The following is a 24453-nucleotide window of genomic DNA, read 5'->3' as shown; positions in this document are numbered from 1 at the left end:
AGCAGGAAAGAGAAAATGCAGCAGGTATGAAGGAGAATTAGCTAGGCTGAAGTGAAGAGGCAACTAAAGGGAGTTTGTGGGGAAGTACAGGATTGAGTTCCCAATTCAAAGAGGAAACATCTAGATTACAAACTTGCTTCCATGGGTGATCTCCTTCCCATTAAATATACCTGACTAGATCAAAGTGGGCATATCTCTGATTTCCTGATTACCGCCTATGGCTCTACCACCTTCTCTCCTGTGCTCTCTCCCTCTGTCCCTTGCCCTTCAAAGTGCTGAATCTTCCACCTGGGCAGTCAGAAGATCCACAGATGGGATGTAGAGCTCCCTCTCACTGGCAACATTTTTTGCCTTCTGTGGGATGCAGGCTGCTGTCCCTTCTGTCTGCTCAGTCACTTCACCAAGCTGTCTTTCTTCTTTAGCCAGAAGAAAAGCTTCCTATAGAGACAAACCATTGAGACAAATTTTAGGCCTTCAACAGAACTGAAGAGGCAGGCTGATAATGCCCCCAAAAATAAAAACGCTGCTGTACCTCCATATTTTAAAAAACTTAATAAATGTTTTTGATATATTTTTAGTTATAGAAAAAGCTGTAAAAACAGCAGAGAGAATTCACATTCACCCAGCTTCCCCTAATGACAATTTATATTAACTGTAATAGTCAAAACCAGAAAATTAACATTGGATAACTTTAAGCAGTAAACACTCTGCCTCACTAATACAGCGAAATTGCATTAAAAAACTGCGCACTAAGTAGCAACCAGGGCAAGACCTCATTAGTATTTAGGGAACATACACAGGGTATTTCAGGAGAGATGGATGTTAAGGAGTAAAGCTATCAGTTCAGCAGTTCCACAGGCCAGCCCAGGCCAGAAGCCCCTTTTTCCCTTGTGCAGCCAACAGGCTGACCATGCAACATTACAAAGAGGTACAAAAATATTCAGGGACTACCTGCAGCAAGACCCTAAAGACACCAAAACAAACACCCTAAGGAAGAGGCCAAATATCAGCATAGAAATGTGTTGGGGCAGGGGGAGATGCTAACCTTTCAAGATTTCTGGAAAACAACCAGCTATGAGTGGGTTCTTTTAGTTTTAGCCATCTCCTCTCTAACTAAGATTTGGATACTAGGCCAAAGCCTGTCAGTCAATGCTCACCTCTTGCTGGCAGGTGAGATCATCAATTTTGCTTGAGCTGATCATGCCCTTTTCAATGTTATCAGGGCTCTCTTCGGAGGGGAAAGGATCTACTATGATACTGCACCAGACCCGAGGCCCAAATTGCTGGCCTTTGTGAGAAAGACGCCAATGGGAAGTATACGTTCCCTCCAAGGCTGGGGCAATGAACTCTACAGATACAACTCCCACATGGCCGGCCTTGAGGCAGGGAACCAAAACATCCTTCTTTTCTGTGGAAGCCAAAGTCAGGTTTCCCCACATGAACTTGAGCTGAAAAGAACAGTAAGAAGAGAAAGCAAGCTTGTCAGCTGAGCACTCTGCCACTTCAAATCACCTCATCTTCGCATTTTGTGGGAAAAATTACCTTTGTGTCTGCACTCCACTTTACATTTCCCGTATTTTTCATCCTCCAGTGTTTGATAAACTTGGTTCCTGGCTGAAGGTGAGTCCCATCAGGCAAATTCTCATCCACAAATGCTGCACTGAGCATTGGCATAACGGGGGTATAGGGCTGCAAAGGGAGTCTGAATAGAAATTCAGATGCTTAGTCACTTGCTGTTGGGTGTGAAGGCTTCTGAATACCTCACACTAGCTTGAGAGTCTGACTGTGACTCTTGAAAATGTACTAACCCATTTGCCTTAAAAATAATACTGATATTACTAGTATAGGACCACATATTAGAAACAATAAATTTTCTGACAAACTTAAAACAATAAAACAAAACAGAGGATAGGTCTCACTCCTGAGCTTAAAAAGTCATGGTAAGAGTAATTAAAGGGGCCTATAAATACAACACCTAGAGAGTCAGGCTTTTAAAACATTTGTTCCTTTTGCTTCAATTGCAGATTGCCTCCAATGAAGAAAGGGACCCCGCCATTCTGAACTTTAGTGGTTTCTATCTTTCTGAAGAAGGAAACAAAACAAGTGTCAAAAATAACTGCCAAACTTGGCCAGGCACGGTTGCTCACGCCTGTCATCCCAGCACTTTGGGAGGCCAAGGCAGATGGATCACGAGGTCAGGAGGTCGAGACCATCCTGGCTAACATGGTGAAACCCTGTCTCTACTAAAAAATACAAAAAATTAGCTGGGCATGGTGGCGGGCACCTGTAGTCCCAGCTACTCGGGAGGCTGAGGCAGGAGAATGGCGTGAACCCAGGAGGTGGAGCTTGCAGTGAGCCGAGATCGTGCCACTGCACTCCAGCCTGGGCAACAGGTGAGACTCCAAGACTCTGTCTCAAAAACAAAACAAACAAACAAAAAACTACCAAAACACCCTTTAATAATACTAAGACCAGGCCAGGCAGGCGCAGTGGCTCACGCCTGTAATCTCAGCACTTCGGGAGGCCAAGGCGGGTGGATTCATGAGGTCAGGAGTTTGAGACCAGCCTGACCAACAGGATGAAACCCCGTCTCTACTGAAAAAATACAAAAATTAGCCGGGCATGGTGGCACGCACCTGTAATCCTAGCTACTCAGGAGGCTGAGGCACGAGAATCACTTGAACCCGGGAGGCGGAGGTTGCAGTGAGCCTAGATCATGCCACTGCACTCCAGCCTGGGCGACAGAGTGAGACTCCATCTCAAAAAAAAAAAAAAAAAAAAAAAAAGCCGGGTGCTGTGGCTCACGCCTGTAATCCCAACACTTTGGGAGGCCAAGGCGGGCGGATCACGAGGTCAAGAGATCGAGACCATCCTGGCTAACATGGTGAAACCCCATCTCTACTAAAAATACAAAAAATTAGCCAGGCGTGCTGGCGGGTGCTTGTAGTCCCAGCTACTCAGGAGGCTGAGGCAGGAGAATGGCGTGAACCTGAAGGCAGAGCTTGCAGTGAGCCGAGATCGCACCACTGCACTCCCGCCTGGGCGACAGAGCAAGACTCTGTCTCAAAAAACAAACAAAAAACAAAAAAAAATACTAAGACCAGATAATGGAAAGTTTTAAAGATTTGGGTGTTAAGGGCTACCAATAAATAAGACGGAAGTTGGTTGAAGTTCCAGTTTCAGAGAGCTGGGCCTAAAGTTTTGGCTCCCACCCCAGCCCTAGGGCTTACATCAGGGTATTAGACTGCAGCAAGCTCTCAGGTCGGCCTAAAGGAGACTTGGGGCTCTGGAGTCCATGGATTGAATTCCACAGGTGAATTTTCCTATGGAGTTTAAGCTGCTTTTTAAGTTCCTTGACCTCTGCTTTACGTTGTTTCTTCTCAGCTCGCAACCTTTGCTTTTCTGCTTTAAGAAAGTTCTTATCAACCTGTTTCTGGAGCCTGTGAGATAATAAAAGCAGGTCTTAAAAGAAAGTCACAAATAAATTCTGAAGCTATGTAGAGCCAATTGCAATCTCCATCAGTGTCAGCTTCCAGTTTAATTTCTTTTTTTGTTTTAGAATTAGGGTCTCACTCTGTCATGTAGGCTGGAGTACAGTGGTGTAATCATGGCTCCCTTCTACCTCATATTCCTGGGCTCAAGCAATCTGCTCACCTCAGACTCCCAAGTAGCTGAAACTATAGGTATGCACCACCACGCCTGGCTAATTTTTAAATTTTTTTGTAGAGATGGGATCTTGCTATGTTGCCCAGGCTGGTCTCAAATATTTGGCTTCAAGCACTCCTCCCACCTTAGCCCCTCAAGTTGCTGAGATAACAGTTATGGGCCATTGTGCCCAGCCTACTTTAGTTTCTTAATTTCTTTTTATAGCTATTATTTCTATTTCACTAACTTTGGATAACTGTCTTCATTATTGCACATCAATTGAAAATGAGCAGAACTAAGGAGACTATCTGTAGTTTTGTGATTCACACCTTGTCACCAGAACCAAGAAGTCAATCAGAGAATAAGCATCTCCATGTAGAGGGTTTTACCTGACTTGTTCCAGAGCAGCAGGAAGACGAGGAGTAGAGTACTTTGAGTGACAGAACGGTTCAGAGGAGCCCACAATGGGTCTCCGCAACTTCAGCAGGACGTGGTTAGTGTCGTGGCCATATGGCCCTGCTTCACAATCTTCACAGATATTGTAGGATGGGCATAGGCTGTGGGGAAAGAATGGCACAATACACAATGGCAGAATAGGAAGTACCTGGGGTAGGGAGATATAAGACCATACTTCTATGTTTGCTCCAGTACCAACTAGCAGGTAACCTGAGCATGCCATCTGACTATGCCATGCCTCAATTTTCCTCATTAATAAAATGAGGATAATAACACTTAACCCATATCCATTTCAAAGGAAAATCTATGGGAGGAAGGTAAGATGTGAAAGTACATGGGGCCAGGCACAGTGGCTCATGTGTGTAATCCCAGCACTTTGGGAGGCCATGGAGAGGAGGATCATTTGAGTCCAGGAGTTTGAGACTAGCCTGGGCAATATAGGGAGACCCCATCTCTAAAAAAACTAATTAAAAGGCAGCGGCCGGGTGCAGTGGCTCACGCTTGTAATCCCAGCACTTTGGGAGGCCGAGGCGGGCGGATCACGAGGTCAGGAGATCGAGATCACGGTGAAACCCCGTCTCTACTAAAAATACAAAAAAAAAAATTAGCCGCGCGTGGTGGCGGGCACCTGTAGTCTCAGCTACTCGGAGAAGCTGAGGCAGGAGAACGGCATGAACCAGGGAGGTGGAGCTTGCAGTGAGCCGAGATTGCGCCACTGCACTCCAGCCTGGGCGACAGAGCAAGACTCCTTCTCAAAATAAATAAATAAATAAATAAAAGGCAGGCATGGTGGCCCGTGTCTGTGATCCCAGCTACTTGGCAGGCTGAAGTGAGAGGATTGTCTGAGCCTAGGAGGGTGAGGCTGCAGTGAACCATGATTGCACCCTGCACTCCAGCCTGGGTGACAGAGACCCTGTCACCAAAAAAAAAAAAAAAAAAAGGCATTTGGAACAACCGAGGAACTACCCTTAGTGATCTAATTTTGTCCATTCAGGGGAACATAATTTTGCCTGGCTTTGCTAATCCAAATGCACATTTGAACATAACAATCTGAACAGTTACAACCCACAAAGCATGTGGGTGAAGAGTAGCTTGTGCTTCCAACTCATAGCTACAACATCTAATGCTCAGAAACAGGGTACAATTAATTTCCCTTTACCTACACAGAAAGCCAGGGAGGTAAAAGCTGTAAAGTCTATCACTAGCTAGCTACTCCCAAGCAACTGCTTACCTACACTGGTAGCGGACACCAACAATCCTTCTTTGGCAGTTGTTGCAAGCAATATGCCAGCTGAACCGGTTTTCTGGCAAAAACAATGTTTCTTCTGAAGTAGGCATTGAGACTTCTGAAGGAAAAGAACCCAAGGATGGGTTCTGGAGGACAAGCTTTTCATGTAATTTCTGTTCAAGCTTCTCAACCGTTTCTTTAACCACTTGTTCTCTGAACTAGAATATGGAGCAGAAGGTGGGGAAAAAACTCAGTTCCAATATTGGAAAAAAGTGTGAAGATATCAGTAGATCTGAAACCTAACTGTCTCTGGTATAATACAAAAACACAATAAACAACTGCTACTAAATAGACAGAAACATAGCAAAAGGTCTATTCCTTCCACAGCTAAACTGGTTTGAAGAAAATATCAAGAAGTCCTTTTGATAAGTAAATTTCTAACATTTTCTCAAGCAGAGATTTGTCCCTCTCCCTTACATGCTTAAAATTAGACTCCCTCTTTTTCTGACACTTCACTGCAAAGGTTAGAGCTTTCTCAACTGGAACTATTCTAAGTTTGGAGATTATAAGCTACCACTCTTCACCTGTACCAGAGGCAGCAGCCACCTGGGTTCAGTTTTCTATTTCTTCCACATTCCACCTGTGCCAACACCGCAGTTAAAACCCAAGCGAGAGAGAACACTCACCATCTCCAGGTAGCTTGTGAACCAGTCTGGAGGCTTGTCTTGAGGCTGGTCTGTGTCACATGGAGCAGGTGGAAACGACTGGGAGGAAATACAAGCCGAGATGTTAGAGGTTACTTTTTCTATTTAAAATACTTTTCCTGGAGTGTATTATTCTGAGGTTTCTTTTGTGAAATCATGCAAGTATATAATTTTTTAAAAAGTCACAGTATGAAGGCATACTAAAGGAAAACAAAGTCTCTAGCCTGCTCCCCTTCTACAGAAGTAAACTATTACCAGTTTCAAAAGTCAGAGAGAGGAGCACAATAATTCCCAAATCTCTGATAAATGTGCAAATCTTACAACAAAGACAATGAGAAATAAATCTAGAAATTGGATAGACTGAAACAGGCAATGGGGAAAGGATTCCCTATTTAATAAACGGTGTTGGGAAAACTGGCTAGCCATATGCAGAAAACTGAAACTGGACCCCTTCCTTACACCTTATACAAAAATTAACTCAAGGTGGATTAAAGACTTAAACATAAGATCTAAAACCATAAAAACCCTAGAAGAAAACCTAGGCAATACCATTCAGGACATAGGCAGAGGCAAAGACTTCATGACTAAAACACCAAAAGCAATGGCAACAAAAGCCAAAATTGACAATGGGATCTAATTAAACTAAAGAGCTTCTGCACAGCAAAAGAAACTATCATCAGAGTGAACGGGCAACCTACATAATGAGAGAAAATTTTTGCAATCTATCCATCTGACAAAGGGCTAATATCCAGAATCTATAAGGAACTTAAACAAATTTACAAGAAAAAAAACAACCCCATCAAAAAGTGGGTAAAGGATATGAACAGACACTTCTCAAAAGAAGACATTTATGCAGCCAACAAACCTATGAAAAAAAGCTCATCATCACTGGTCATTAGAGAAATGCAAATCAAAACCACAATGAGATACCATCTCACTCCAGTTAGAATGGCAATCATTAAAAAGTCAGGAAACAGGGCTGGGCATGGTGGCTCACGCCTGTACTCCCAGCACTTTGGGAGGCCAAGGGGGGTGGACCACGAGGTCGGGAGTTCCAGACCAGTCTCACCAACATACTGAAACCCTGTCACTGCTAAAAATACAAAAAATTAGCCAGGTGTGGTGGTGTGTGCCTGTAATCCCACCTACTCAGGAGGCTGAGGCAGGAGAATCACGTGAACCTGGGAGGCAGAGGTTGCAGTGGGCCGAGATCACACCACTGCACTCCAGCCAGGGCGAAGGTGTGAGACTCTGTCTCAAAAAAAAAAAAAAACCGAGACCAAACCACACCTCTACACCAGCGGGGGGGAGGAGGGGAGACACTGAAAAAAAAAAAAAAAAAAAAAAAAAAGTCAGGAAATAATAGATGTTAGAGGCCGGGCGCAGTGGCTCACGCCTGTAATCCCAGCACTTTGGGAAGCCAAGGCGGGCAGATCACGAGGTCAGGAGATTGAGACCATCCTAGCTAACACGGTGAAACCCCGTCTCTACTAGAAATAAAAAAAATTAGCCGGGCGTAGTGGCAGGTGCCTATAGTCCTAGCTACTCAGGAGGCTGAGGCAGGAGAATGGCATTAACCCGGGAGGCAGAGCTTGCAGTGAGCCGAGATTGCGCCACTGCACTCCAGCCTGGGCAATAGAGCGAGACTCCGTTTCAAAACAAGGAAATAATAGATGTTGGAGAGGATGTGGAGAAATAGAATGCTTTTACACTGTTGGTGGGAGTGTAAATTAGTTCAACCATTGTTGAAGACAGTGTGGCGATTCCTCAGGGATCTAGAACCAGAAATACCATTTGACCCAGCAATCCCATTACTGGGTATATACCCAAAGGGTTATAAATCATTCTGCTATAAAGACACATGCAAACGTATGTTTATTGCAGCACTATTCACAATAGCAAAGACTTGAAACCAACCCAAATGCTTATCAATGATAGACTGGATAAAGAAAATGTGGCACATGTACACCATGGAATACTATGCAGCCGTAAAAAAGGATGAGTTCATGTCTTTTGCAGGGACATGGATGAAGCTGGAAACCATCATTCTCAGCAAACTAACTCAGGAACAGAAAACCAAACACAGCATGTTCTCACTGATAAGTGAGAGCTGAACAATGAGAACACATGGACACAGGGAGGGGTACATCACACACGGGGGCCTGTCGGGGGGTGGGGTGCTAGGGGAGGGATAGCATTAGGAGAAATACCTAAGGTAGATGATAGGTTGATGGGTGCAGCAAACCACCATGGCTCGTGTATACCTATATAACAAACCTGCACATTCTGCACGTGTATCTCAGAACTTAAAGTATAATAAAAAATAAAGAAACCTGTTCAGCTTTAAAAAAAAAAAAAAAGAAAGAAAAAAGAAAAGATATTGGACAGACTGGGCCATACCCTTCATACCTGCGCTGCAGGATCCTCTGGGGTCTTCATGTCTGATCCCAAGACTCTTACCAGTGAAGAGTAATGTGCAAGTGGCTTCTTCCCTGCCCTGGCAGCTAGTCGTTTTGTTCCTACAACTGGGGGTGGGGCTTCATCAACGACATGGTGCCCTTCGTGGACTTGCATCTGCAGTTGGTTTCCCTGTTTAACTGCCATCTAAGAGCATACATTATGAAACAAAAACATGCGATGTGATTATCTTCTCCTAAGTAACATTTCAAAGACATCAAAACAGAAGTGTAGTAAGTTATGCTAGAAAATACTAGGATTTGTGTTTGCTTTATTAAATCCAACAACAAATATAACGTTTACACTCAATTTGCTATTTCTTTGGTAAGAATGTTAACTAGAAATTTATTTATTTATTTATTTATTTTTGAGACGGAGTTTTGCTCTTGTTGCCCAGGCTGGAGTGCAATGGCACGGTCTTGGCTCACTGCAACCTCCGCCTCCTGGGTTCAAACGATTCTCCTGCCTAAGCCTCCCAAGCAGCTGGGATTACATGCAGGTGCCAACCACCACACCCAGCTAATTTTTGTATTTTTAGTAGAGATGGGGTTTCACTATGTTGGCTAGGCTGGTCTCAAACTCCCGACCTCAGGTGATCCACCCACCTCGCCCTCCCAAAGTGCTGAGATTACAGGTGTGAGCCACCGTGCCCAGCCTAGAAATTTATTTTTATTTTTTTGAGATGGCAATTTGCTCTGTCACTCATGTTGGAATGCAGTGCATGGCTCACTGCAGCCTGTCTCTTGGGCTCAAGCGATCTTCCCACCTCAGCCTCCTCAGTAGCTGGGATTACAAGCGCATGCCACCACACCTGGCTAAGGTTTTTGTTTTGTTTTAGTTTGGAGACAGGAGTCTCACTGTGTTGCCCAGACCGGTCTTGGACACCTGAGTTCAAACTATCCTCCCACCTCAGCCTCCTGAGTAACTGGGACTACAGGTGTGTACCACCATACCTGGCTAATTTTTGTATTTTTGTAGAGATGGAATTTCATGATGTTGCCTAGGCTAGTCTCGAACTCCTGGGCTCTGCCCACCTCGGCTTTCCAAAGTGCTAGGATTACAGGTTTGGGTCACTATGCTTGTTGGCTAATTTAAAAAATTTTTTGTCATATGTTACCCAGGCCGGTCATGAACTTGGTTTTTTTATTAAAACCACAAAAGTATTGTGTTGGCCAGGCGCGGTGGCTCACGCTTGTAATCCCAGCACTTTGGGAGGCCGAGGCGGGCGGATCACGAGGTCAGGAGATCGAGACCATGGTGAAACCCCGTCTCTACTAAAAATACAAAAAATTAGCCGGGCGTGGTGGCAGGCGCCTGTAGTCCCAGCTACTCGGAGAGGCTGAGGCAGGAGAACGGCGTGAACCCGGGAGGCAGAGCTTGCAGTGAGCCAAGATTGCACCACCGCACTCCAGCCTGGGCAACAGAGCGAGACTCCATCTCAAAAAAAAAAAAAAGTATTGTGTTGCTTTATTCCACAAAAACAAAAAACCCCATAAAAGTAGGTTTTTTTTTTGTTTTTTTTTTTTTTTTTGAGACGGAGTCTTTTGCGGTGGCGCGATCTCGGCTCACCGCAACCTCCACCTCCTGGATTCACGCCATTCTCCTGCCTCAGCCTCCCGAGTAGCTGGGACCACAGGCACCCACCAACACGCCCGGCTAATTTTTTTGTATTTTTTAGTAGAGACGGGGTTTCACCGTGTTAGCCAGGATGGTCTCGATCTCCTGACCTCATGATCCACCCGCCTCGGCCTCCCAAAGTGCTGGGATTACAGGCTTGAGCCACCGCGCCCGGCCAAAAGTAGGTTTTAAGATGGCAAATTAGGTAAGATTTTCTGGGTTACTATTTTTCTGTTTGTTTTTTTTTTTCTTTGAGATGGAGTCTCACTGTGTCGCCAGGCTAGAGTGCAGTGGTGCAATCTTGGCTCACTGCAAACTCCACCTCCCAGGTTCAAGCGATTCTCCTGCCTCAGCCTCCCGAGTAGCTGGGACTATAGGCGTGCGTCACCACACCCGGCTAATTTTTCTATTTTTAGTAGAGATGGGGTTTTACTATGTTAGCCAAGATGGTCTCCATCTCTTGACCTTGTGATCCACCCACCTCAGCCTCCCAAAGTGCTGGGATTACAGGTGTGAGCCGCTGCGCCCAGTCTAATTGGTTTTTATACAAGACTTTCTCTATGGAATCTTAACTCAGGTTTCCAAAAAGGTTAATTCTAGACTAACAAAAACTCAAGAAACTTAAAGATATGTCCTATAATTAAGCATTTGCTTTTCCAATAAAAATAGTATTTTGGGGCCAGGCAGGGTGACTCATGCCTGTAATCCCAGCACTTTGGGAGTCTGAGCTGAGCAGATCACCTGAGGTCAGGAGTTCGAGACCAGCCTGTCCAACATGGTGAAACCCCATCTCTACTAAAAATACAAAAATTAGCTGGGCATAGTGGCGTGCACCTGTAATCCCAGCTACTCAGGAGGCTGAGACAGGAGAATTGCTTGAACCCAGGAGGCGGAGGTTGCAATGAGCTGAGATGGCACCACTGCACTCTAACTTGGGCAACAAAGTGAGACTCTGTCTCAAAAAAAGAAAGAATAGTATTTTGGGGCGATAAGAGGTGGGTCATGCCTATAATCCGAGCACTTTGGGAGGCTGAGGCAGATAACTTGGGCCCAGGAGTTCAAGACAAGCCTGGGCAACACAGCAAGGCCCTGTCTCTATAAAAACAAAAATTTAAAAATTATCGGAGCATGGTGGTATGTTCCTGTAGTCCCAGCTACACAGGAGTCTGAGGTAGGAAGACCACTTGAGCCCAGGAAGTCAAGGCTGCAATCATACCACTGCACTCCAGCTATGTGAGCTGTGATCATACCACTCTAGCCTGGGTGACAGTGAGATCCCATCTCAAAAAAATATATCGAAGTGATTTTTTTTTAACAAGTGCTGTCAGTGAAAAAAAACTTTTTAAAAATAAAAATAACTAGCCAGGTGTGGTAGCTGGGCACAGTGGCTCACACCTGTAATACCAGCACTTTGGGAGGCTGAGGCAGGCAGATCACTTGAGGCTAGGAGATTAAGACTAGCCTGGCTAACATAGTGAAGCCCTATTTCTACTAAAAATACAAAAAACAGTTGGGTGTGGTGGCACATTCCTGTAATCCCAGCTATTAGGGTGGCTGAGGTATGAGAATTGCTTGAATCCAGGAGGTGGAGGCTGCAGTGAGCTGAGATTGTACCACTGCACTCCAGTCTGGGTGACAGAGCAAGACTCAAAAACAAACAAACAAAACCAGCCAGGTGTGGTGATGCACACCTGTGGTCCCAACTACTCAGGAGGCTGAAGTGGGAGAACTGCTTGAGCCTGGGAGGTTGAGGGGGCAGTAAGCCATAATTGCACCACTGTGCTCCAGCCTCTATGACAGAATGACACACGTGTCGCTGGGCGCAGTGGCTCATGCTTGTAATCCCAGCACTTTGGGAGGCTGAGGCAGGTGGATCACGAGGTCAAGAGATTGAGACCACCCTGGACAACATGGTGAAACCCTGTCTCTACTAAAAATACAAAAATTAGCTGGGTGTGGTGGCACACACCCATAGTCCCAGCTACTCGGGAGGCTGAGGCAGGAGAACTGCTTGAACCCGGGAGGTGGAGGTTACAGTGAGCCAAGATTGCACCACTGCACTCCAGCCTGGCAACAGAGCAAGACTCCGTCTCAAAAAACAACAAAAAGAATGACACATATGTCAAAGAAAAAAAGGGGCCGGGCGTGATGGCTCACACCTCTAATCCTAGCACTTTGGGAGGCTGAGGTGGATGGGTTGCTTTAGCCTAGAAGTTCAAGACTAGCCTGGGAAACATGGTAAAACCCTGTCTCAAAAAAAAAAGACGCCAAGCGCAGTGGCTCATACCTGTAATCCCAGCACTTTGGGAGGCCAAGGCAAGAGGATCACCTGAGGTCAGGAGTTCGAGATGAGCCTGGCCAACATGGTGAAATGCCATCTCTACTAAAAATACAAAAATCAGCTGGGCGTGGTGGCATACGCCTGTAATCCTAGCTATTAGGAAGGCTGAAGCAGGAACATCACTTGAACCTGGCAGGTGTAGGCTGCTGGAAGCCAAGATCGCACCACTGTATTCCAGCATGAGCAACAGGGCGAGACTCCGTCGCAAAAAAAAAGAAAAAAAGCATTCAATGGGTAACTACATCTGAGGTGATGGATGTGTTAATTAACTTGATTGTGGTAATCTTTTCACAATGTATACATATTTCAAAACATCACATTTTATACACATTTTTATATTTAAACATACAAATTTTTAAAAATCAGAAACTAAAAACAAAAAAAAGCATTCCATGTCCAAAAAGTGGCTGTCATCTCTGCCTTAAATATAAGATTGTATGGGCTATAGAGAACAGAGTGACGTAGGCTGTGCACAGTGGCTCATGCCTGTAATCCCAGCACCTTGGCAGGCTGAGGCAGGCGGATTACTTGAGGTAAGGAGTTTGAGACCAGCCTGGCCAACATGGCAAAACGCTGTCTCTACTAAAAACTACGAAATAAATTAGCTGGGTGTGGTGGCACACACCTGTAATCCCAGTTACTTGGGAAGCTAAGGCATGAGACTCACTTCAGCCCCAGAGGTGGAGGTTGCAGTGAGCCAAGATTGCGCCACCGCACTCCAGCCTGAGCGACAGAGTAAGACTGTCTCAAAAAAAAAAAAAAAAAAAAAAAAAGAAGAGAACAGAGTGAGGGAATGTGGTGAAAAATGTGAACCAGAAAACATAGTTCTAGACCAGGCATGGTAGTGCACACCCATAGTCCTAGCTACTTGGGAGGCAGAGGCAGCAGGATCACTTGAGCCCAGCAGTTCAAGGCTGGCCTGTGTAACAGCAAAACCCAGCCTCTTTAGGGAAAAAAAAAAAAAGAGGGCATCAAGAGTTTTTTGGGTTTTTTTGTCTTTGAGATGGAGTTTCCCTCTTGTTGCCCAGGCTGGAGTGCAATGGCGTGATCTCAGCTCACTGCAACCTCTGCCTCCCAGGTTCAAACAATTCTCCTGCCTTGGCCTCCCAAGTAGCTAGAATTATAGGCATGCACCACCACACCTGGCTAATTTTTTGTATTTAGTAGAGATGGGGTTTCACCATCATGGTCAGGCTGGTCTTGAACTGCTGACCACGGGTGATCTGCCTGCCTCAGTCTCCCAAAGTGCTGGGATTACAGGCACGAGCCACTGCACCCGGCCAAGATATTTGTTTTGTGTTTTTTTTTTTTTTTTTTTGAGACGGAGTCTCACTCTATCACCCAGGCTGGAGTGCAGTGGCACGATCTCGGCTCACTGCAAGCTATGCCTCCCGGGTTCACGCCATTCTCCTGCTGCAGCATCCCAAGTAGCTGGGACTACAGGCACCCGCCACCACGCCCGGCTATTTTGTATTTTTAGTAGAGACTAGGTTTCACCGTGTTAGCCAGGACGGTCTTGATCTTCTGACCTCATGATCCACCCACCTCGGCCTCCCAAAGTGCTGGGATTACAGGCGTGAGCCACTGCACCCGGCCAGTTATTTGTATTTTTTAACACTAGAACAGTAGCACAAAGACCAGCAAAGAGATGGGACTATAACTGAGAAGGACCTTTTTATTATGAATTGCCTTTTGCTGAGTGTCATGCCCATTCATCAGTCTCCCTATAAATAGGTTTCACTGTGTTTATACTTATTAGTCTCTCCCCATAACTAATGGAATTCAGGTTTGAGTTTCAGTCAACAAATATTTTAGGCCAGGCGCAGTGGCTCATGCCTATAATCCCAGCACTTGGGAGGCCAAGGCCGGCAGATTGCTTGAGCCCAAGAGTTCCAGACCAGCCTGGGAAACATGGTGAAACCCTGTCTCTACAAAAAATATAAAAAGTTAGCCAGGCGTGGTGATGTGTTTCTGTAGTTCCAGCTACTCAGGAGGCTGAGGTGGGAGGATCACTTAAGCCTGGGAGGTGGAGGTTGCAGCAACCCCAGATTGTGCCACTGCATGCCAGCCTGGATGACAGAGCACAACCTCGTCTCAAAAAAAAAAAAAAAAACCAACCCATAATATTTTAAAATTATTTGAAAATGAGATTAAATAATCATTACCTTAAGCGCTTCTTCATATTCTCCTAAAAGGACAAAAAATATACACTGTGATACTTCACACACCCCAAAAGATTCTATTATTTTTAAATTATTTTTATTTTGTACACATACATTCATTCATTCAAGAACCAAAGATTCCATAAGATTAAGGATAGCCAATCCTAAAGATGGACTGTACAACATGAGGAACATATTATAGTTAAATAATTGTAAATTATATTCATGATTTTTGCTAAATGAGTAGATTATGGCTGGTTTCTGGGGAGGGCTCACGGCACCACAGGGCCACTATAATGAGATGATAGATATGTTAATTTGCTTCACTACAGTAACCATTGCCACGTAACATTTTGGTCAACCACGTGTGTGTGATGGTGATCCCGTAAGATTATAATGCCACATTTTTACTGTGACTTTTTTTTTTTTTTTTTTTTTTTTTGAGACGGAGTCTCACTCCGTCGCCCAGGCTGGAGTGCAGTGGTGCGATCTCGGCTCACTGCAAGCTCCGCCTCCTGGGTTCACGCCATTCTCCTGCCTCAGCCTCTCCAAGTAGCTGGGACTACAGGCGCCCGCCACCATGCCCGGCTAATATTTTTTGTATTTTTAGTAGAGACGGGGTTTCACCGTGGTCTCAATCTCCTGACCTCGTGATCCGCCCGCCTCGGCCTCCCAAAATGCTGGGATTACAAGTGTGAGCCACCGCGCCCGGCCTACTGTGACCTTTTCTATGTTTAGATATGCAAATACCATTGTGTTTCAACTGTCTATAGTATTCAGCACAGTAACATGCTCTACAGGTTCATAGCCTATGAGCAATAGGTTATACCATATATCCTAGGTGTGTACTAGGCTATACCATCTAGGTTTGGGTAAGTACACTCTACAAAATCACCTAATTGATGCATTTCTCAGTACAAATCCCTGTCATTAAGCGATGCATTACTGTATATGTATTTCATAACATCATGTTGTACACCTTCAATATATACAATAAAAATTTGTTAAATGTACAGCCAATCTTGACTTTAAAGAATTCTTAGCTTATAATATATGAACAGCAACTATCTTTTTGCTGACAAACTCCCTTTTTGTTGCAAACAGAATCTACTATAGATCAGTTCTTCCCCTTAAATCCCTCTTTCATCACTACTGGGAATCTTCCAGTTACAAAATCTCAACCCAGGTCCCTCACATTTACGCACTGTGATGCTCAGGACTCAAGAGAGTTCAGTGTTAATACTATCATTTTGCCTGATTAAATTAAGATTTTAGGGGCTATCTTGGGAAACTAATCTTCAACTATAACATGGTTCCTGTGGGAAAATGCACTCCAAGCTCTGAACATCTGATAAATAAACTTTTGGAATACCACTTGTTTTATAAGTTGATATTAACATATATACCAAGTCAGAAACAAATGCAACACCATGGGAATACTTATATGTGTTGAACTGGGAGGCATATTAATTTCAGAGGACTGGCATCTTAAATATGAGAACCTCCCATTAAAGCTGTCCTTAGGGTCCATTCAAAGGCATCATCCTATATATAAAAATCTGCTATACAATAAAATCCCCTAGGTAACTAATGTCCATCAGTGCAACGTCAATTTATAGTATACCAAATTCCAAACTAAAATTAATACTGCAATAAGGTTTGAGTATAAATAGAAATGCCTCAATGAGCAGATTAAGGCTTTCAAATAAGGCTGAACAGACTTTCTCAGGGACTCACCTTGACTGTTGATGGATACCTATAAAAGGAAAAAAAGCAACAGTGAATTTTAAGTGTCTCATCAGTTAAGCATTTCTGTTACTAGGACCAGCCCCATAGGACAGACAAAAACTCAGGCCAAGCGTTGAGCTTTTCCGTATCACTTGCTAGTCATAATACTTAAGAAATTTTATTGCTTATCTACTGTGCCCTCCTTCATTTCAGATACATTAAGAGGCAGTGCAATATAACGGTGAGGATCTTGAGTTCTATAGCCAGAGGGTATGGACTGAACTGCTACTTTACTACTTCCAAGTTTTTGTGCATTTGGACAAGTTATTTTCACCTCTCTGTGCCTCAGTTTCCTCATGAATAAAATAGTGATGATAATAATGTACTGAATAGATGGTATTGTTGCTAGTCTGACACACTGTAACCACTCAATAAAGCTTAGCCATTAGCCTGAGCAACAAAGTGAGACCCCATCCCTCCAAAGAATTAAAAAATTCTGCCAGGTGCAGAGTATGTCCTAGCTACCCAGAAGGCTGAGATGGGAGGATTCCTTGAACCCAGGAGCTCTAGGTTGCAGCAAGCTATGATCATGCCAATGCACTCCAGCCTGGGCAACAGACTGAGACCCTGTCTCTTTAAAAAAAAAAAAAAAAAAAAAAAACTTAGCCATTATATTTGTATTACGATAAACTAAGTGGTAGCTCGTGCTATATGTGAACTTAAGGTCACTATATAATTTTAAAAGTTATCTTGGCCAGGTGTGGTAGCTCACGACTATAATCTCAGCACTTTGGGAGGCTGAGGTGGGCCGATCGCTTGAGCCCAGGAGTTCGAGACCAGCTTGGCCAACATGGTGAAATACCGTCTCTACTAAAAATACAAAAATTAGCCAGGCGTAGTGATATACACCTGTAGTCCCAGCTACTCGGGAGGCTGAGACAGGAGAATCACTTGAACCCAGGAGCTGGAGGTTGCAGTGAGCAGAGATCGTACCACTGCACTCCAGCCTAAGTTATGGAGTGAGGCTTCATCTCAAAAAAAAAAAAAAAGTTATCTCAGGCCAGGCCAGGCATGGTGTCTCACACCTATAATCCCAGCACTTTGGGAGGCTGAGGTGGGAGGACTGTTTGAGCCCAGGAGTTCAAGACTGGCCTGAGCAACATAGTGAGACCCTGTTTCCTTTTTTTTTTTTTTTTTTGAGACGGAGTCTCGCTTTTTCACCCAAGCTGGAGTGCAGTGGTGCAATCTCGGCTCACTGCAAGCTCCGCCTCCCGGGTTCATGCCATTCTCCTGCCTCAGCTTCTCCGAGTAGCTGGGACTACAGGTGCCCGCCACCATGCCCGGCTAATTTTTTGTATTTTTAGTAGAGACGGGGTTTCACCGTGGTCTCGATCTCCTGACCTCATGATCCGCCCGCCTCGGCCTCCCAAAGTGCTGGGATTACAAGCGTGAGCCACCACACCTGGCCTTTATTTTTTTTTTTTTTAAAGTGAAAGTTATCTCTGAGATATTCTTCAGTGTTGTTTCTCCATTTCTCAACTCCATCTCAGATGCTACAAGTCTTCTTAGAATATTCAATTATCAAATATATTTAAACCACCACACAAATGAGCTAAACACTATTTTGAATTATTAAAGCCCATATCACTGGAGAAATAAGATCCCTATTCTGAACACCTAGCAATAAGTACCATAATATACTTTACCTCTTCATTTTCCTCATCCAGGTATTTTATTTGAATAGTATTCAGATCAAATGAAACTTTTACCTATAAAAGAGATACACATTTAAAGGCAAGTTATAATGTACACAGAAGTCAAAGTAAAAAAAACCCACAAAATCAAAAGACAAACAACAAACAACCATAACAACCCATAACAAAGGGTTAATATCTGCACCACACCCAGAGTATCAGCAAAACTGCTAATGATACAATTAACAACCCAGGTAAAAATATACATAAAATTCATACAAGAGGAAATCAGAACACCTAACAAATACATCAGAAGACTTTCAAACTTTCTGGTGGTCAGAACGATGCAAATTGAAGGAATGAGATGACATCACATCAGAATACCAAATTGTGTGTGTGTGTGTGTGTGTGTGTGTGTGTGTGTGTGTGTGTGTGTGTGTGTTTTGGGTGGGGTGTGGGGTAGGGAACAGCAAATGTTTTTTTAAAGCCATAACATCCAGTGTTGTCAAAACTTCAGGACATTGTCATGTATTTCTGTGTGCTGCTACAATTTTTCTGCAAAGCATTTGGCAGAATCTATTAAAATTTCAAATAAAATGCTTTGTGACCCATTAATCTCACATTTGTATAGGACAGAGTTTATCCTATAGAACAGTGTATAAGTTATGTGTATAGATGGATATCTCCTGAAGTTTCATGATAAGAAAAAAAAAAAACGAAAAGGATCTTTTTTTTTTTTTGAGATGGGTCTCATTCTGTCGCTCAGGCTGGATTATAGTGGCTTGATCTTGGCTCACTACAGCCTCAACCTCCAGCACTCAAGCAATTCGCCCACCTCAACCTCCGGAGTAGCTGGGACCACAGGTGCCTGCTACCACGCTCATTTAATTTTTGTATTTTTTTTGGTAGAGATGGGGTTTGACCATGTTGCCCAGTCTGGTCTCAAACTCCTGAGCTCAAGTGGTCCACCCATCTCGGCTTCCCAAAGTGCTGGGATTCCAGGCGTGTGCCACTGTGCCCGGCCAAATAATGTTTATAGTATGATCCTAGTATGATATCTGCATGAACATGGAAAATGTAAAGTACATATAGGGCTGTTAACATTGGTTACCCAAAACAGGTGGGAGTAACAGATGAGGGGAGGGAGAGCAGAGGGCTATTAACTGCTTGAGATGGTTTCTCTTCTTAAAATGGGCATGTATTATACTTTTACAATTTAAAATTTACAATGAAGAAAAAAGGCAAGCTGTCAGCTCATTTAACTACTAGGAAAAGAAAGACAACTGTGATTTTCACAGCTTTTGACAAACAAGATCTAACTTCTTTCTGAATCCAATCTTTTTTTTTTTTTTTTTTTGAGACGGGTCTCACTGTCACTGTTAGGACAGTATGAACATGTATTTGCTGGAAGGCAGACAACTACCTCAGATCATCTTTTAAGATCTACCATTTCTTTCCCTTTTTAGTTATCATCAGATATAACCAGGTAAACGTAGATTTACCAAAGGGTTTCAGAGAGAAACACAGTCAACACAGGAAGTAAAACATTCACCACTGCAAACTGAACAAAAACAGAAGAGTACAAAGGGCAAACCAAGAGGAGGAAAAGCCTTAGCAAAAAAACGGAACAGGTGAACTGCTGTCTAAGCAGGTATGAAAGTTTTTCCTGCTCAACTTTGAGATACTCAACCTCTGACCTAGCAATAAAAACAACCGATAGGCTCTTGCAAAACACAAGTCATATCCTCACACAAGAGAACATTTCCTTGGGATCTGGTTGGGGTGGAGCCCACACCAATTCACTCCTCATACTGTTTCTAAAATTAATAGGTTTTCTAAATCCTATCTCACTAAAAACAATTTTACCTTCCCTTTCTAAAATGTTCAAAAGGAAATTTATGTGTTGGTTCCCTTTATTGGGGCACATCTCATATATGAATACTGAAACCCTATCAAAAGCAATTTTCCAAAAGGCCCAGAAATGGTAACTATGACAGACTTCACAGCTATGAAACAACACTGCTAAAAATAGCTACCTTTGGAAAAAATAACCATGCTTAAGCCAAGGAGAAACAAAATAAAGTAACACTCACCATAGCTTCGATATCAGCCCAAGTTGTATTTTCTGGATCAGAAACCAGAAAGCTTTGAATTTCATTTTTAAAAGTCACATTTAGAGTAACCTGTGGTTCCATGCTGTGAGGCTAGGGTTGAGAAGGTTGGTGGGAGCGAGAGAAAAACACATTAGAAAGGGTTCTATAAGTTGCACTAAAAGTTCACTCAGCAAATACTTGTGATGACCCAATATGGGCTGGGCTTGGGAGACACAGCAATGAACAAAAGAAACACTGTCCCTGCTCTTACGGAACTTACCATAACTGTTAAATAGGAATTGTTTCAGGAAAGAAAGATAGGCTAAAACCATGCCATAAAGACTTGTACTTAAGTCACAAAAATTATTCTTGAAGTTATTAGGAACTTCCACATTAGAAACAGAAGTATGCTGAGAGTATTTAAATTCTGACCACATTCCCAGAAATCATCTAGCATTTGTAAAATCCTTAAATATTTTACGGTACTTTATGATGACTGGTTAATTAAACAAATACTTACTAGTAGCAGGACATACCAACATGGATAAGAGAGATAAGGTCTCTGCCCTCAGGGAACTTGTATTCTTGTATGACTTGAGAGTGACATTCTACATTTTTCCTGCAGAAGGAGGGTTGTCCTAACTTGACAACCTAGGTTTTCTATCAGTTTTAAGAACTTACAGGCCAAAACACTAGCCAAGAAACTACACAGAGGTAGCATTCAATGCCCTCCATCCAAGTTACTACGTTTTTTCACAATCTACTGATTTTTTATTTTATTTATTTATTTATTTATTTATTTATTTATTTTGGGACGGAGTCTCGCTCTATCGCCCCAGGCTGGGGTGCAGTGGCACGATCTCAGCTCACTGCAACCTCCACCTCCCGGGTTCACGCCATTCTCCTGCCTCAGCCTCCCGAGTAGCTGGGACTACAGGTGTCCGCCACCACATCCAGCTAATTTTTTTGTGTGTGTATATTTTTGGTAGGGACAGGGTTTCACCGTGTTAGGCAGAATGGTCTCGATCTCCTGACCTCATGATCTGCCTGCCTTGGCCTTCCAAAATGCTGGGATTACAGGCGTGAGCCACCGCACCCGGCCTTGTACTGAAATTTTAAATGGGGGATTTCAAACATACATAAAAGTGGAGAGTAATAAACACTTAGTTAAACCAACAATCAACTCAAGGCTATCCTCATTTCACATATACCCCTGCATCCCCCACTTCTGCCCCAACAATGAACTGACCATAGTCAACTAATGTTTTAACCAAACTATAATAATCTAATTATTTTATATTATTGTATTTATTTATTTATTTTGAGATAGAGTCTTGTTCTGTCGCCCAGGCTCAAGTGCAGTGGCACAACCTTGGCTCACTGCAACCTCCGCCTTCTGGGTTCAAGCGATTCTGTCACCTCAGCCTCCCGAGTAGCTAGTACTACAGGCGCCCGCCACCACGCCTGGCTAATTTTTTTGTATTTTTAGTAGAGACAGGGTTTCACTGTGTTAGCCAGGATGGTCTCAATCTCCTGACCTCGTGATTCCACCCACCTCGGCCTCCCAAAGTGCTGGGATTACAGGCGTGAGCCACCATGCCTGGACTACTTTTTAAAATATTTTTATGGGAAAATTCAAATCTATACAAAAGTAGAGAGAATATAATGAATCCCTATGGACCCATAAGCTAGCTTCTTCCATAATTATCAACTCAGGACCAGTCTGCTGTAACCAAAGGTTTACAGCAATACCCTTTCCCTACTAGATTATTTTGACAGACATCTATGCTTTTATCCATTAAGAATTGAGTATGTACCTCTAAAGGATAAGAATTTTTTAAAAACAGTCTAGATATCATTATCATGCCTAACAAGTTAACAATTCCTTAATTAGATTTCTATTCTGAACATTATGTTTTTAATTAAGGATTTTGTTTACTGATGAATGGTTATGTTTAATTGGTTTTTATGACTTTATGAAAAAATAGCTTAGGTTGAGAGGAACAAGATTAAGTCCCAGGGATTTATGGCGTGGTCTGTGGGGGTTGGGCGGTGGGCAGAGGGGAGGCAGAGGAGCACACAAACTGGGAAGACTTAGCTTTCAGACACAGCTCCGGCCCATTACTAGACATAAAACTGTGAGCAGGTCAGTTCACTTCTGAGCTTCGGTTCTTTAACCTATAAAATAGGTCTAATACGTCTGCTTTGCCTATCTCACAGTGTTACCACAAGCATCAAATTAAAAATGTGTACGCAAGTTCTTTCAAAATGTCATTCAAATACAAAAAATATTATAATAAAGGCCAGGCACAGTGGCTCAAGTCTGTAATCCCAGCATTTTGGGAAGCAGAGGCAGGCAGATCGTTTGAGTCCAGAGTTTGAGACCAGCCTAGCCAACATGGTGAAACCTCGTCTCTACTAAAAATACAAAAATTAGCTGCGTGTAGTGGTGCAGGCCTTTAAGCCCGGCTACTCAGGAGACTGAGGCAGGAGAATTGCTTGAACCTGGGAGGCAACGTTGCAGTGAGCCAAGATCACGCCACTGCACTCCTGCCTGGGTGATAGAGCAAGACTCTGTCTCAAAAATAAAATAAAATAAAAAACTGGCCGGGTGTGGTGGCTGATGCTGGTAATCCTAGCACTTTGGGAGGCTGAGGCGGAAGGATCATGAGCCTAGGAGTTCAAGACCAGCCTGGGCAGCAAAGCCAGACCCTGTCTCCTTAAAAAAATTAAGTTCAATTAAACATTTTAAAAAATAATAGGGCCGGACGCGGTGGCTCACGCCTGTAATCCCAGCACTTTGGGAGGCCGAGGTGGGTGGATCACGAGGTCAGGAGATCGAGACCATCCTGGCTAAAACGTTGAAACCCCGTCTCTACTAAAAATACAAAAAGCTTAGCCAGGCATGGTGGCGGGCGCCTGTAGTCCCAGCTACTCGGGAGGCTGAGGCAGGAGAATGGCGTGAACCCGGGAGGCGGAGCTTGCAGTGAGCCGAGATCGTGCCAATGCACTCTGGCCTGGGCAACAGAGCAAGACTCCGTCTCAAATAAATAAATAAATAAATAAATAAATAATAAACCAGTCTTTAGAACCATAAACCTGTACTGTTTTCCACAATGTAATGCACTGCCCTGTAAAATACTACAATTAAGACTGTCATTTAAAGGTACTTTTTTGAAACCCTAAGACAATTATACCCCAATTTTCTCCATTCTTTGTTTCTGCCAAGAACCAAGTTCATCACCAAAATAATATTAGTCTCTTAACAACAATCCTGCTGACATCTAGTATTCATTCATATGAAATGTAATTATTGGGGTCCTTAAAATTTGAGAATCTTTGTCAATTCCCCAGGACCTTAGGCAAAAAATCAGGGAAATGCAGTGACTCACTCAGTCCACCAAAAGTGGATATTCTGAAATATCACTTTCTAACTTCAAGAAACACACTTCCCTACTTGTGAAGGAAATGAATCTTCCTCTCTTTTTCTCAAATTATACAACTGGAAATTAATTTAGATACTCTGGAGCTCCTCCAGCTGGTGGGCCAACTAAGAGAAAACAGGAAGTGGGAGATTCTAGCTTAACTGGATCATATCCAGGTCTTCATAAGGAACTCTCTTTGGCTGACATGTAAAAAAATTCTTTCAGCAGGAGCATTAATCTTAAACGTGTGTAAACACCAAAGCTATGGTTAACCCTATCTGCCCCTTAGGTCTAAAGCCAGTAGCGTCAGATAGCTGGGTCCTAGGCCTTTAGCTTTCATAACTGGCATTATTGTAAGTCCATGCCACTGACTCACCTTTGCTTGGCACAAGTTAGCTTTTCCTCCACGTCGATTTTTTTTTTCAGCCTCAACAAAATCCCTTTAATGAAACAGACCTGGCAACCTGAGCTTTGATTACTGTCTCCACCAGAGGCCTTTACAAGCCAAGTTATCCAGGCTTTAAAATGTGTGACCTGAGGCCGGGAGCGGTGGCTTATGCCTGTAATCCCAGCACTTTGGGAGGCCAAGGCACGAGGATCGCTTGAGCTCAGGAGTTCAAGACCAGCCTGGTTTGGCCTTTGAGAAAGCGAGACTCTGTCTCAAAAAAAAAAAAAAAAACTGTGGCCTGAAAGCTGAGTGTTTGACAAAAAGGAAAAACAGTGCCTTTCCAAAACTGAAGGTCCCTAACCAAGGAGATCTCTTTAAGGTCTCGAAAAAAGGAGGATGGGATGAGAAGGATGTGTAAGTAGTGTCATTTTTTTACTTGCAGAGTTCATCCTAGCCTTCCAGTTTTCGTTTCCTAGCACTCCATGTTCCCAAGACAGTGTCACTACCCCGAGGGC

General features: G+C 43.5%; 1 protein-coding gene across 9 annotated transcripts in view; it reads right to left on the bottom strand.

Moving 5' to 3' along the window:
• NBR1 (NBR1 autophagy cargo receptor) overlaps positions 1-24453 on the bottom strand; it is a 43003-nt gene that overhangs the window by 17531 nt on the left and 1019 nt on the right. For 8 of the 9 annotated variants that reach the window (XR_009215391.1, XR_009215392.1, XM_058446006.1 and 5 more), the window contains 12 exons: positions 20126-20236; positions 18045-18107; positions 16348-16366; positions 14614-14636; positions 8443-8637; positions 6016-6093; positions 5333-5547; positions 4035-4202; positions 3231-3440; positions 1543-1702; positions 1158-1448; positions 289-438 (listed from right to left, as the gene is read on the bottom strand). Coding sequence is in view for 7 of the 9 variants with exons in the window: in XM_058446006.1 (XP_058301989.1) it covers positions 289-438; positions 1158-1448; positions 1543-1702; positions 3231-3440; positions 4035-4202; positions 5333-5547; positions 6016-6093; positions 8443-8637; positions 14614-14636; positions 16348-16366; positions 18045-18107; positions 20126-20227 (1674 nt within the window). In the remaining 2 variants the exon portion in view is untranslated. The remainder of the gene's footprint in view (positions 1-288; positions 439-1157; positions 1449-1542; positions 1703-3230; positions 3441-4034; positions 4203-5332; positions 5548-6015; positions 6094-8442; positions 8638-14613; positions 14637-16347; positions 16367-18044; positions 18108-20125; positions 20237-24453) is intronic. The other variant, XM_058446009.1, reaches the window with a different exon arrangement.

The sequence above is a fragment of the Hylobates moloch genome, unplaced genomic scaffold (assembly GCF_009828535.3).
Source record: "Hylobates moloch isolate HMO894 unplaced genomic scaffold, HMol_V3 SCAFFOLD_10, whole genome shotgun sequence".
Lineage (NCBI taxonomy): Eukaryota > Metazoa > Chordata > Mammalia > Primates > Hylobatidae > Hylobates > Hylobates moloch.
This window is presented reverse-complemented; position numbering and strand designations above follow the sequence as displayed.